Below are 13,435 nucleotides of genomic sequence, written 5' to 3'. Positions count from 1 at the left end.
TGACGTTTCTCGTGTCAGGTGGTCTTGTCTCTTCGGGGATGTCGACATTCTGCAGCGACGGCATGAAATGTGAGCGGTTAAAGTCCCTGATGGCACGGTTGCACAGCGGTTCGTCCTTGTATGACTACATTCACTGAAAAGGTGGAGTGAGGAGGGTTCATGGGAGCACGGGAAAGAGAAAAACGCTTCTGTTCAAAGTTCAAGGACGTGGACTTTCACAGATGTGAAACAACAATACAAGCCAGCCTGAAAGTTCAGGTTTGAAGGCTCAGGAAATGCGGTTGTCTTTGTGCTGAGTGAGCACTGTGTCAGCTCCTGGTTTTCCATGTTGGTTGGGGAGTGGGGGCCACAGGCCACCCTTACTGAAGCTTTTCCATCGTGGTGAGTCCTCAGACGTACACGGCATCCAAAGAGTCTGTCGTTTCTGTTTATGGAGACGATGAAACATCGTCTTCTGTTTTACCACGATTAGGCTGATTGACATAACAGACTTAAACTGGTTTTAAGACGTAATTGCTATAAAAACGTATTGTCCTGTCTGAGAACACAGGAGGATTTGGTACAAGGTGTATTTTACTGTCTCATCGATCTTTAGTAAAACAGCTGGCGGCAGTGAGCGTCGCAGTGATGAATGTCTTCCTTTGTCCCATCCAAATCCTCTTTGTCATGGGGGAGAAAGCTTTTTAGCTTTTGACTTATGAGACAGTTTTAGCTGCCAGCGTTTTGTCGGTTTAATGTAAGACAAGTGTTTTGGCCTCTGTCTCGTAAGCATCCATCTTCACTCTGGCAGCACAACATGCTAACATGGCAAATTAGGTTTTATTGGAAGCGAGGGAATTTAAATACACACGTCACGTTTTGCTTTGCTTTTGCTCGGTCTCGTCAGATTGTCTTTAAAGTTGTCACTCACAGGAACTCATGCTGAATTGACTTCAGATGCTCCAAACCTTCCTCATCTCGAGGCTGCTCGCAGAATGTGACGTTAATGCGTCTTGGTTGAGTCCAGTGTAAAGTCACTTTGGCTCCGTCTGCAGCTGTCTTTGGAAATCTCATTGACACGTAGTAAAGTAAAGGTGGTTTCTGCTGTCAGTGGAGGCGACTGCTGGATGCATTAGTTTTACGAGCCCGTCACCTTTCATTTGTCAGTCTCTGGTGTGCTGGCTCTATACACAAACACTGTGCTTGATCGTGTTTGAGATGACATGTTTTTTTATGCAATTTAGTCTTTGTCATCACAGAAACCCTTAAAGGGCGAGTCAGGCGTTTTAAAGCCTGCGTTCTTTTACATATTCTGATGTGTAAATGACTAATGGGTACAAAAAGCTTTGGTTTTGGTCCAGTAGATCAGCTGGCAGCTACAAAACGGCCTGCAGCGCAATCTTTATGGCCAAATACAGCATCGATGTACGTCCACTGAAGGTGTTTTAATCATTATGGAAAGGATAGACCCTTTTTGTTCAAGAGTAAGATCCTTTCTTTTAGCCAGAAACAGCTCTTACATCACTCTGTTCAAAACCACCAGGCTCCATTGATAAAAACAGTAATTTTACCTCAAAGAACAAGAGAGTTTCTGGTGTGCTGCTGCCTCCATCGCTGAGTTTGTTTGTGTTGTTGTGTGACTTTAAAGGATTAGATCGGATGCGAACTAATGTGTTAAATCAAAGATTCGCACAGAAGTGCAGAAGAGTCACGATAACAGTGACGTATAGTCAACTGTTAAAACGCAACGTCAGATCTGTGTCAGAGTGACGTTACTAGCCGAATTACACTGAATTGTGCTTTTAGAGCTGCAGTGATTGGTCAATTAATCAATTAGTCAGCTGAAAGATAATCAATTGCCAACTATTGTGATAATCGATTAATTGTTTTTCAAATGAAAATGTCTAAAGCTGCTGTGTCCAGCTTCTTAAATATGAGGATTTGCTGCTTTTTCTTTGTCATTAATGACAGTAAATGAAGAGTCTTTGGGTTTTTGACTGTTGGTTGAACAAAAGACACAGTTATGTTAAGATTATGTTGGGAAATTATGTTAAAAGGCCAAATTAATCGATTGATAGTGAAAATAATTGGCAGATTAATCGAGCCCCAGTGTGCTTTATACCAGAACATCCAAAACAAGAAAAACACAGACAAGCTGTACATATTTTATTGCAACTTAATAGTGACATTACAGGTTTTAATACATTATATTACAAATATCTTTTATGTACAAACACAATGTTTTGGATCTATTGACATCAACAACCCACTAAATTTATACAGTAAATACAGTGCTTGATTCATACAAGCATATTGGTGGACACCTGTTTAAGCAGTTCAAGATTTCAAAACAAGTATTTTTAAGAAAAACAAAAGCAGGAAGTTGAGAGTGTACCTCCTCAAATCTATTACATGTTGCATAAGCATACTGTTAATAACGGCGGGTATTGGTATTAGCACTTTTGGTTTAATGTTAGGAAATGAAATGGCACAATTTCTATGGTATATTTTATTGTCATGGACAAAACTGGCCAGAATATCAACCCTGTATTACAAATCAATACATGTTCCTATAAATTACACATTTGAAAAGTGTGTTTAGAATGAAATTAAATGTCACCGGATACGTTTCCTGTGTCGACCTCATTTACTTGTTACTGCAAAAAAAAAAAAAAAAAAAAGACTTTACATACATACTAAATATATATTGAAGGGTTCATACCTCAGAGCTGCTTAACTTAATTGTTGTCAAATAACTGTCAACTAAGCAGGTTTTCCGGTCAAAGACAGTGTATTTAAAGCAACTCCTGAGCAATGAGCGTGGGTCTTTACTGAGTCGTATGGAGGAGGGAAAAGGTTCAGAGAATTGAGTAACGCTCAAGTGCTCAGGTTCTTCCGAGTTGTCAGGAGGCAGCGGTCCACCAGCCTGACGCTGTGATATTGCACTTTGAACATCGTGTTTGTCTTTGTCGCTTCGCCTGGTGGCCCTCCATGAAACAGCACTGCTGAGGGGTGCATGAGTTTTCTGAGCTGTGAGGGTTTCAGTGAGAGATGCAGCGCAGCATGTGTTCACGGATGCTTAGTGGAAGGTGTTTGGGTTCGGTCGGATCATCATGACCACCTTCTTTAGCGAGTACGCTCCTCCTCTGAACTCGGCCCAGTAGACTCCGTCTTGGTAGCGGCTGCGGTAGTGTCCTCCTCTGTACCAGACTCCATTCAGATTTGAATGGGCGCAGGAGTTGTACCACCAGCCTCCCTTCTGGTAGTGGGCGCAGTTGCCTGGAAGAGAAATTCTGCATTGAACACATGCTGCTTGAAAGCTGCCAAAGTTTGTCATGTTTAAACCCTCTGACATCATTCTTACCTGTATATGCATCATGGTCTCTGTCCAGTGTTGTGAACTGTTTGCCGTTATGCCAGGTGAGGGAGTCTCCGGCATTGCCATGGTAGCGGCCCACCCGTAGCTTGTAGAAGTCGGCCTCGGGCTCCAATCTGAAGCTGGCGTACTCTGCAAACACCTTCCTACCAGACCAGTCCTCCAGCGTGACCAGCAGTTTGTAGTTTCCCTGGTTCGTCAGCCAGTAGATGTTCTCCAGACCCAGCCAGTACTCGCCATCGATGTTGCCAAAGCCTTGCTGTGAAGTGCAGTGATTAAAAAAAACACTATCAGTAGGATCCTTTCTGAATGCTCTTTGAAAAGCTTTCAGCAGTTCGTTTGGATGTCTGGGGGATGATTCAGGGTAGCTGCACATGTTCTGGAGGTAATTATGACTCTAGCTCTTCTATGTTTACCGTCAAGGAACATTATTATAAATGGACCCTTTGAGTCAAGTTTATAGCTAGCATCGGGTGTCCAGATTTCCACTATTATTTTGTTGGTGAAGACACAGCAGGGTACAGTGCATATAGTATGAAATTCGACATGCTGGATGCTGCCTTGCTGCTTTGTTCTGGTTCTGGTCACAGTGTAAGTTGGTTTGCGGTATCTTCCCTACACATGCTTTGAATCATACAAACACTCCTTCTCATGAGTGTACAATGCAGTTTCATGTCTCATGTGGTTTAAAGGTTTTCTTGGAAAGAACTCCATTGTTGCCCTAAGCTGAGATGTAATCAGGACTCTTGTGAATTTTTGGCCAGGGAACAAATGTTTACCAGTGAGCTGCTTCTCGCTGAGTGAGGGGTTTCCCTTTCAAGCGATAAAGAAAATGAGTTCCGCTGGATGCAGAAGTCTGTTCTATGCTGCCTTGTTTGCCAGGCACCCTCTGATGCATGATCCAGAAAATGAGGATATTTTGTCCAGAACATCCGCAATGGGGACACAAGCAGCCAATGTGACACTGAAGTCCAGTATTCCTACATTTTTTATGTGAGTGTGAAGTCGTCACAAAGACCGACTGATGCTGCTGGAATTAATGAGTCATACGGCTGTGGCAGTGACCGAGGCTGCTGCTGCATCAGACATTTTGAAAGCTTAACAATTACCTATTCATTACTGGCTCACATCTGGTTAATGTCAAAACAGCCTACATAAGCCGCCAGCCTCCCCTCCAAACTGTGAGGTCCTTGATTTGGTGTGAGGTTGTCGCACCTTGTACGTCTCCCAGTTCCTGAAGAAGTTGACAGAGCCGTCCACCCTCCTCTGGATGACGGTCCAGCCTCCTGGGTCGTGCCTCTGGTCGCACCACACCTGCATAAGCCGGTTTGCATTCTCTGGCTTCACCAGGTACATGCCGCTGGCAGTGTGGCCGTCTTCCAGAGCCTGCAGACAGTCCTTAAATGGACCTGAACAGAAAGGTCAGTTGCAGTAAAATCCAGTCAGTTACAGCAATGTCTGACAAGTTAAGAGAGGGAAAAGCAGGAAAAGTCATAGTGACAAGAGGAGTTTTTATACTCTGCATATAGGGAATCCCATTTTTCAGCAGAGGCTCTCATTTTAACAGTAGAATTGACTTTGGCTGCTCCTCTCACATGGGAAATGGCTGCCGGTCGTGCAGCCAAGAGAAACACTGGCATGAGGGCAAAGGGAATCCTGACTACTGAATGATGAAACGGTAGCAAAAACCTACAGTGAAAGATTATTATTTATATTACTTTCACTTTGGTTTGTATTATATGTGTCTGTATGCAATTTACATCATACACACACATCATTTTCAGTGGCAGCATCCACATTAAGGCCTCACGTCGTGTTTTGAAGAGAGGATTTCCAGGACTAAGTTGATTTAAGGACAGCTTGTAAATCCTTGTCTGTAAGTCTGCTGAAGCTTTTTCCAGTATGAGGAGTTGTTGTGTGTGGAGTAACAGGAGTAGCTTCTATGAAGACATATTTCTTTTATGCAGCATCGGCCCTGCACTTTCCTGCAGGAACAGAATTTAAGATACAAGTGTTTGAGAGATTTTGTGCAAGGTCAGTATTGTTTTATTGGATTTTATGGTGCAAATCAGTGAAACCTAATTTTCCTGCGTGCCATTCTGATTTTATCCCAAATTCCAAACCCAGTCGATATGGAAAAACACTAATGGGGCAACTGGCTCTCATGCTTCAATTGGCTGTGAAAGTTCTCAAGATTTCACACTTGTGTAGTTTGCCAACTGGCCCGGATTACAAAGTGTTTAAATACAATGGAGACAAATGAGAAGAGAACAGGAGGTCGCGCAAAGAAGTAGAGGTGAGGGAAGGTTTGCATCAACAGTTTGCAAGATATATAAAGAAAGAGGAAACGAACGAAAGAAACGAAACGTAGAAGTGTAAAAATGTTCACATGATATCAATAACCAGAAGTTTGTCTTTCAGTAACAAGGTTGTTCTCGCTTTTATTAAATCACTCGGGATGAAATCTGCCTCTCCCGCTTTCTGCCATCCATTTACTCTCAGGAATGTCTCTGTTGAGCAGATACAAGCCAGAGAGCTGCCCTGCCCTGCCCTGCTCTGTTCTGCCTGATAAAGTCTGCTGCTTTGGTGGAACATATGACTGATTCTTGCCTGGTGCAACTGGAACAAATGACATCACTGACTCGCGGTATCTCTTTCTGTTCGTGCTTCACCCCCCTCCCCTTTTTCTTAGACTCCATCCCCCGTTTCCCTCTGTTGCTCTTTCAGGTCTCTCTCTTCCTCCCTCCATTCCTGCATTGTGTGGAGCTCTGTGTTCGTGTTAAGGGTTTATGTAACATTTTGGGGTGTTAGTTGCACGGCTGTGGGCAGGAAATTACTTGTCTCCTTTCAGAAATTCCATACAAAGGCTACCGTTCACATACAGGCCTGGAGAAAGTGGCAAGCAGTATCACAAAGTGTGAATGGAAAAAGCTCCCAGTAGTCATGTTGGGAATGGTTCCTTCTTTTTTCCGCGGTATTAAAACTGAGGTCGTCTAATGAAATGGAACGGCAACAGACCAATGCCACAAACACCCTTCATGTAAATTTTAAAGCTTTATCATCCACTAACATGTGTTCAAGAGCTCCATGGGCTCCGTTTAGACACACGTATTAACCCCGCTAATATGCTTTGTGTTTCTGTGTGGGTAGAAACATGGCAATTAGATGATATGCATCTCAAAAGGCTGTAGACAACAGCATTTTTGTTCTCACCCAGAGGCCTTTGCTCTGGGAACGCGTAGGATGCATTTAAATTGGCTATGACTGGAAGAATGGGTAGATGGAGCAGTCTTGTGATTATTATTAAGTGGTTCACAATATAGTCAGCTGAGACACACAATCCTTTGTTTGTGACCCGTGTTTGTGATGGTAACAGACGGGTTTGGTAAGAATGCATCAGAAATAGAACTTCAAAATAAAGTGTCTGTGTTAAAGAGTTCGTGAGTTGTGAGACTCACCAGAGGGCTTGTCGGTGGTGGACGGGCTGTGTGTGCCCGTGGGCATCGTGGGAAGAACAGGCGGCAGAGACTTCTGGTCGCTCTGGATCTCGTTGCTGATTGGGTTGTTAATTCGCGGAAGGACCGGCGGCTGGTAAGGCTTGTTGATAGGTGGCGACGGTGGCGGTGGCTGAGGCCTTGGCTGTGGGACTGGCACGTGACGAGGGGGAGGGCGACTCTGGCACTGCTCCTCCAGCAGGGCAATGAGAGTCGATTGGTTTGTGGCCAAAGAAGCCAAGTGCTGGTACTTGTGCTCGAGGTCTTTGTATCGACTGGTGAGCTGTTGCATCTCAGAGGTTTGGTTCAGGATCTTGTTCTCCATCTGAGCCAGTTCTAGGGCATTGTCTCTTTTCCTGATGATCTCGTGGAGCAGCTGCATGTACAGCTGAGTGACTCTGGAGTTCATGTTGCGGCTCTCCTTCCTCAGAAGCTTGACCTCATTGACAATACCCCCGTCCACCTCTACCAATTGCTGCAGGGTCTCGATCTGCCTCTTCTGTTTCTGTAGCTCCACATTTAGCAGCTCCAGCTCCTGTTTGTTGACCCGGTTCTCCAACATGGCCTCGGGCTCCTTGGAGTTGACACAGATGGCGCCAGTCACTTTCTGCTGAGGCACAATGAAAGTGTAGGAACATTTGTCCTGCTGCTGGTCAGCTGGAGCACGTTTGCTCCGTCCAGCATAGAGAAACTCTCTCTCTAGACCATCCTCACTACTCTCAAATTCTTGGGTCCTGTCCCTTCCATGTCTGCTGTCTGACTGACTCCCCTGAGTCAGCTGGACCCCACAGACGAGTCCATAAACAAGAAGGAGCCCCAGCAGGACCGTTGAAGGGGCCTCCATGAGTTTGTGTCCAACGCACCAAAGCCTGAGGAGAACGGGGAAGAAAATGAAGAGCATGACCGTGTTGCATTAAAAACCTTTCATAACTGACTCACTCTTGCAGTCGGTAAGCAGGAGACTCTATGAGCAATCCTATTCAGAAGCTTTTTTCCTCCAGACTGGGCTCCATGCTCATTTTGACAGAACATCAATGGAGTCCTTCACAGCTACACTGATTGAGACCAGAAGAAGACTACCCATCAGGATACACTGGTCCTATCCTCCATTACCTGCCAGCAGCAGGCAGGCACAGACACCCTCTGCATACACACCCCAACCTCAGCAGGCCTGGAGGTCATTACAGCCTCCAGAAATATGGACTAATGAAAAAGATTAGATCTGAAAGGAAATCGCCCACTTGCCCTGTTGAGCGCCCCAGTAGCTGCTGAGACTTTCCATGACAGCAAGTGGATTATATTCACGTTATTCACGTGTAATATATAAATCAAGACTCTCATCATGGGTACACTGGACATATCACCGCTGGCATGAGCACACAATGTTGTTTTCCACGTGATTTTTGGTGTAATTCATTGGAATACATCTGCTCTTGACCCTTAATTGTGTCAATGTAGATTAATTTTCAGTCATCCAGGTTGTAAACTGTTAAAAAGGTTTATTAAACTCACCAGACTGTTGAAAAAGAACAATGTTGAACAACCAGTGGTTTAAATCAGCCTTCCACTATCAAAAGTATGCAGTTTGAAAGCTACTAATCCCCTCAAGAAAAATCCTTCGTTTAAAGATGTTTTGCTCTCCTCAGCCAGCTCCATTGCTGTTAGCGGGGTGTGTTTAGCTTAGTTTGCTGTGCTGGATCAGGCTCTCTCTGGGCGACAGCCACTGCTCGTCCTTGACACACAGAAACACTCCTGTCGGCCTTCCCCTGCGGGCCTGGACTCATTTTCTTATGGAAAATATGAGACGCCACCAGATGATGCTATTCAAGGAACTGTGTTGAATATTGATCGTGTTGCATCAGTCCTGTCCATAGCTGTTTCTGCTTCGCTTGTCAGACTGAAAGCTTATCTTAACCATCTAGCATGCTGGTGAATGTAATTAGATATGTTACATAACATCATCCTTATGCCTCAGCCTCACTCCTTCATCAAGTCTGAGAAAAATCCCACTTTAAAATTAGAGCTTACAGCCTCTCTTAAATTCTCTTTCCTTCATAAGTCGACCTAGTGGCACAGCTCATTCCCATCAAGGGTTAACAAGACTGAGATGCTCAAAGTGGAGAGAGTTTATTAGAAAAATGGGTGCTGGCAGTTTTTGTAGATGTTATGGTGTTATTAGGGGATGCCACTGAGTCCTGAGGAGAATGTAACTCCTGTGCAAAGATATCAAGGCCTTGAACTCCCGGGGCACCTTAATTGAAAGCTGCTGCATATTGGATTACAGAGAGGTCCTGTGTAACACCTCCCCAGAGTCAGAAGGGGCCCATCTAATCAGAAAGCATTATGGAGAGGCCTATATTGGCTTGGTTTTGAAGAGCCGAATCAGAATTGCCAACCTTACACATTTGTTATAGCTTATCTCTGTGTGAAAGGTAATCTACCGCATAATAATCAGCACAACATTGGGAAGAGAGCAGAAATGTTTTTGTCTCGTTAATCCGGGCGTGCTGCCAGCACATTAGGTTGGAGACATGGAGGAGAGAAATGCAGCGCTCTCCAAGAACATGACCCTCAGCACATTCGACCTTTCTGGCTTTATCTGTCTAGAATAGAATGTGTAAACACGTCTTTTTCCTGGAAGAAAAACTTGAACGGCGGATTTTGCAGGCTGTCTGTTGCGTAACCTGTTGTCTTTTTTTTTGATATCATATCTCACCTGGCGTCAGACGCGACTGCATTGGGTGAAAAGAACTCAAAGGAAGGGTGTAGTTTCTTTTCAAATTTACCATGAAGCTGTCTTCTGTCAGCACAGTATGAGGTCTTTCATAATCCTGCTAACAGAATCCGGCTGAATGACGTCACCTCAGCCAATGCTGGCTGATGCAGAGACCGTCATGAATTTTCTTCACACTGCGCAAAGAAATACTTCCAGTAGAGATCAGTAAGTTGTTACAGTATAATAGATCAAGGCCAGAAGTGATCACTAATAATAGCTTCCGAGTAAGCCCATACTAAGATAATAGAGCAGCCCAGGGCTTGTCCCTTGTAATGTGCTGATGACTGTGTTTGGCCCGTGGCTCCTGCGGTTTCTACCCCTGGAACATGAGCTCTGTCTCTCAGAAATGCCGAGTGATTTACCCCCGCCGAGGAGGAGTCCCACGTTGGACGTCGTTAGTCCGGAATCTCCCGCTCGAAAGCTTCGCTGCACTTCAAAGCCAAGAGGAAAACGTTTGCAGCTTGTGATGAAATGTGTGCGAGCGTTCGCGGGGCGTGCGGGTGTTTTTGCCATTAAAGTGTGTTTTCAGATAACAACGCTTGCTGGGCTCAGTCTCCCAGGGACCCGGAGAGAGTCCCACCTGCCCCGACACAGACAGCCTGTTATTAACCCATCCAGTCTGCCAGAGGGAACAACAGAAAGCCTCCTCCTCCTCCTCCTCCTCCTTCTTCGCTGTTAACAGCCCCCACAGCTCATTATTGTCCCAACATCAGTTCACTTTAACAAGCTGCCATTGACTGGCGAGTAGCTGCAATGATTAACTGGTGCTGAGAAGTGTCAGAGACGTCTTCTCTGCTCAGGAGCTGAAGTGCAGCGAACAGCCGCTCTCATCGTGATTTGATTGGCAACTGCTCTTGGGTAAATTTCTTCAAGTCTGCTTCACACCAAGATGTTTTGGTTTTACTGTTTTCAGGTGGTAAGTCTGTGTTTACACGACTCCTCCTCCTGGATTTTACTCCATGTTAAATCAAGTGTGATAGGCGGGTGCGGCGGATAGGTCAGTGTGTCTCTGTGCTCCAGCCTTTTTGGTCATGCTCAGCACATATTAATTAGAAGGTGGGCAGCCTTGTTCAGACTGATGTCTCTCACCCCAGCCCCTCTCATTTCAGCGTGAGCATGGCATTCCTCGCATTCTTCGTCACCTCATTAGAGTGAGCTGCCATACACACACGGAGAGTCGATGGCGGTGGCAGACGGGGAGAGCTAGACCCTCTAGACGTGGGACCGCTACTCCCCTTATCTTGCCGCAGCTGTAAGACATGCTGTATCTACTGACCCAATTCATTCCCAGTGTCCTACTTTCGTTGTGAATGCTTCATAATCACATCATCCTCATCCACAACAGGAGATCACAACATAACTACACAGCACCTAATTTGTCAGTAGCCGAAAAGAAGCGGGCACTTTGCGGGACGGCTTTGTGCTGAATGTTCAAATTAGCGCCAACTCCGCTGAGAACTGGCAGTCTCCTGCATGACACCCAATATGTGTTGGATCAGAGTCAAATTCAATTTGCTCATGGTAATCTGCACTATTACATTACCTTGAGGGTGACCTCATTCTTTCCTCAAGCATGTAATCCTTGTAAGTGAGGAACATGATTAACCTCAACTACCTGCTCGGTTTGATGGTAAAGGACAGTATTTGTTTTGACTCTGTGGAGCAGGAGGGTTCAAGTTTTTGTTCAGATTTAGCTTCGCTTCTGTGTTTCTTGCTGCTCGGTGCCTTCTTCCGTACCCCACTTGTGATCTGAGTCAGACGGGGCGGCAGGGGGTCTCGGGAATTGTTTCGATAAGTTCCAGCATGCTACCTCAAAGCCCCCTTATCCAAACACCACCCTGGCAACAGAAACAAAGCCGGGATTCAGCCGCCTGCTCCCCTGTCCTCTGGAGCCCAGGGGAACATCCTGAAGCTGCTCACTGCTTGACATCTTTTTCTCTTTTTTGAAGTGAATGGTACTTTTCAGGTATTAGAAAAGAAATCTCTATGGCGACTTGTGTCCTACAAAGCATCATCTTCTGCACACTCTCCTCATGTGTGCTTATTTTACCCCTTTAGGGTCCCATGTTATGACAAGCTAAGTACTTTTTCAGTAGCAAAGAATCACTGAAGAGCCCGCTCTCCAGCATCCCCCTGCGCTGAATTAACCCCCCTCGACTGAGCCAGTCAGTCATCAGTCCGGTTAGTCATCAGAAAGTAGAATTACCCTCAGGCACCACACAGTGAGTCAGATAACAGATGCTGCGTGTCTCCGGCTGAATTTAAGATCAAAAGAAAATATTACATAAAGGGCAGCAGCTTAAGAGTGAACAGCCAAAGAGAAAGACTTCAATCAGTTGAACAAACTGCTTCACCGCTGTGCTACAACTGAGATATCACAGCCTGTGTCAAGCCAAGAAAGGTTGCAAAAGTGGGCAATTTATCAAAGCAATAACTGATATGATGTTTGAATTTTTGTCTGAGCAGAGTGCCTGTGAGATAAACCAGTACATAAGAGAAATATGGAAATAGATCAAAGGTTAGAAGATGCTTACGAGATAACTGCAGAGGATTGATGAGGCGCTCTCAGTTGCCTTGCCCTCCTGGCAGAGCTGATTGAAGGTTCACCTCGAAGAAACTCATCCCAAGTGTGAAAGCTGCACCTCTGCGTCCTCGTCACCCCTCGCTGCCCGTCTGCTCACTCACTCTTTGTCACCTTAGTCCATTCCAGCCGTGGAGAGGTAGCGCTGTTTTAAAGCCTGTTATTAAAAGACCGTCATTAGCCCGGCAGAAGCTTAACTTGCCAGAAACTCTTCAGCAAACATTGACTAGATTGTTCCAAAATCCACTTGAAGGAGTTGGTGCACTTTCGAGAGGGAACTTGTGACTGTAGTTGGATGGTGGAGGCGGTTTCCTGATAAATGGTGGGAGTCCAGGGCAGGTTTGTGTACTGCCTGTGGCCCGTTAGGAGACGACTGTCACTTTTCTGTGGGCTGAATCCATCACTTCTGCCTCACAGCTCTAAGAGGCTGTCTCTCTCAGCTGCACCTCTCTCCCTCCCTCTCTCTCTGTCTGTCTCTCTCTCCCTCCTTGGTGCTTTTAAATGATGAAAAATCCTCTAGCAGTGTTTCAGGAGGCAGACAAATTGAGCTCAGAGCCTCCCCCTCGCCCTTAAAAATGAACACATTCTTGTTTAAAGCAACAGCCTTCTTTCTCCACCCCTCCTCCCCATGGCACAAAAGAGATCCACAAGCATGCACAACACCAGCCACACACACACACACACACACACACACACACACACACACGCACGCACGCACACAGGACTCAGATTTCGAGCCCCCTGCCCCCCGGCCACTGGTTCACCACCACCACCACTATTTCTGGCTGGGACTGCGTGGTTCTTCAGGTGGTGGACAGCACTGATGTTACACTGATCACATCCTAATTGGCCATGAATGAACACTTCCCCCCCGAGAGGCCGTCAGATAGGAAGCGGATCCAGGTGTTTGACTCAGACCAGGTCTGGGTGAGCGGCTGCTGACCCTGCTTTATAGCCTGGAGGTGAGATGTCTGAAAGGAGCAGGATCTGCACACTTGAACTCCATCTTTCGGGGAGGGGGGGGGGATCATTACGTAATTACTTAAAAAGCCAAGTTGCGCATGGTTGTGTCCATGTGTGCTGGTGAACTGAAGGATATGAAACATGTCCTGTCAGCGAGGACAATCCTGCCAATATTCAGTATAAACAATAAATTTCTCAAGCTGGAACTCGGCTGTGGACACTTTGTTGCTTTGGTTGCCTTGGCTGTTGTTTTGTGTTGTTTTCAG

General features: G+C 45.7%; 1 protein-coding gene across 2 annotated transcripts; it reads right to left on the bottom strand.

Annotated features, from left to right (window-relative positions):
- Positions 1 to 2,129: 2,129 nt before the first annotated feature.
- Positions 2,130 to 12,678, bottom strand: angptl2b (angiopoietin-like 2b). 2 transcript variants are annotated; one of them, XM_076731938.1, is made up of 5 exons: positions 12,160 to 12,678; positions 6,814 to 7,718; positions 4,571 to 4,764; positions 3,344 to 3,614; positions 2,130 to 3,258 (listed from the first exon to the last, which is right to left on the bottom strand). In XM_076731938.1, exons 2-5 carry the CDS (start codon positions 7,691 to 7,693, stop codon positions 3,059 to 3,061), a joined length of 1,545 nt encoding a protein of 514 aa, XP_076588053.1. In that variant the 5' UTR covers positions 7,694 to 7,718; positions 12,160 to 12,678; the 3' UTR covers positions 2,130 to 3,058. The 2 variants fall into 2 exon arrangements, with proteins under 2 accessions (XP_076588053.1, XP_076588054.1); XM_076731939.1 differs by lacking the exon at positions 12,160 to 12,678 and adding an exon at positions 9,988 to 10,080.
- Positions 12,679 to 13,435: the final 757 nt, after the last annotated feature.

This window comes from Chaetodon auriga, chromosome 5, assembly GCF_051107435.1.
Source record: "Chaetodon auriga isolate fChaAug3 chromosome 5, fChaAug3.hap1, whole genome shotgun sequence".
Taxonomy (NCBI): Eukaryota; Metazoa; Chordata; class Actinopteri; order Chaetodontiformes; family Chaetodontidae; genus Chaetodon; species Chaetodon auriga.
Note: the sequence above shows the minus strand (reverse complement) of the source record. Positions and strands in the feature narration are given on the sequence as shown.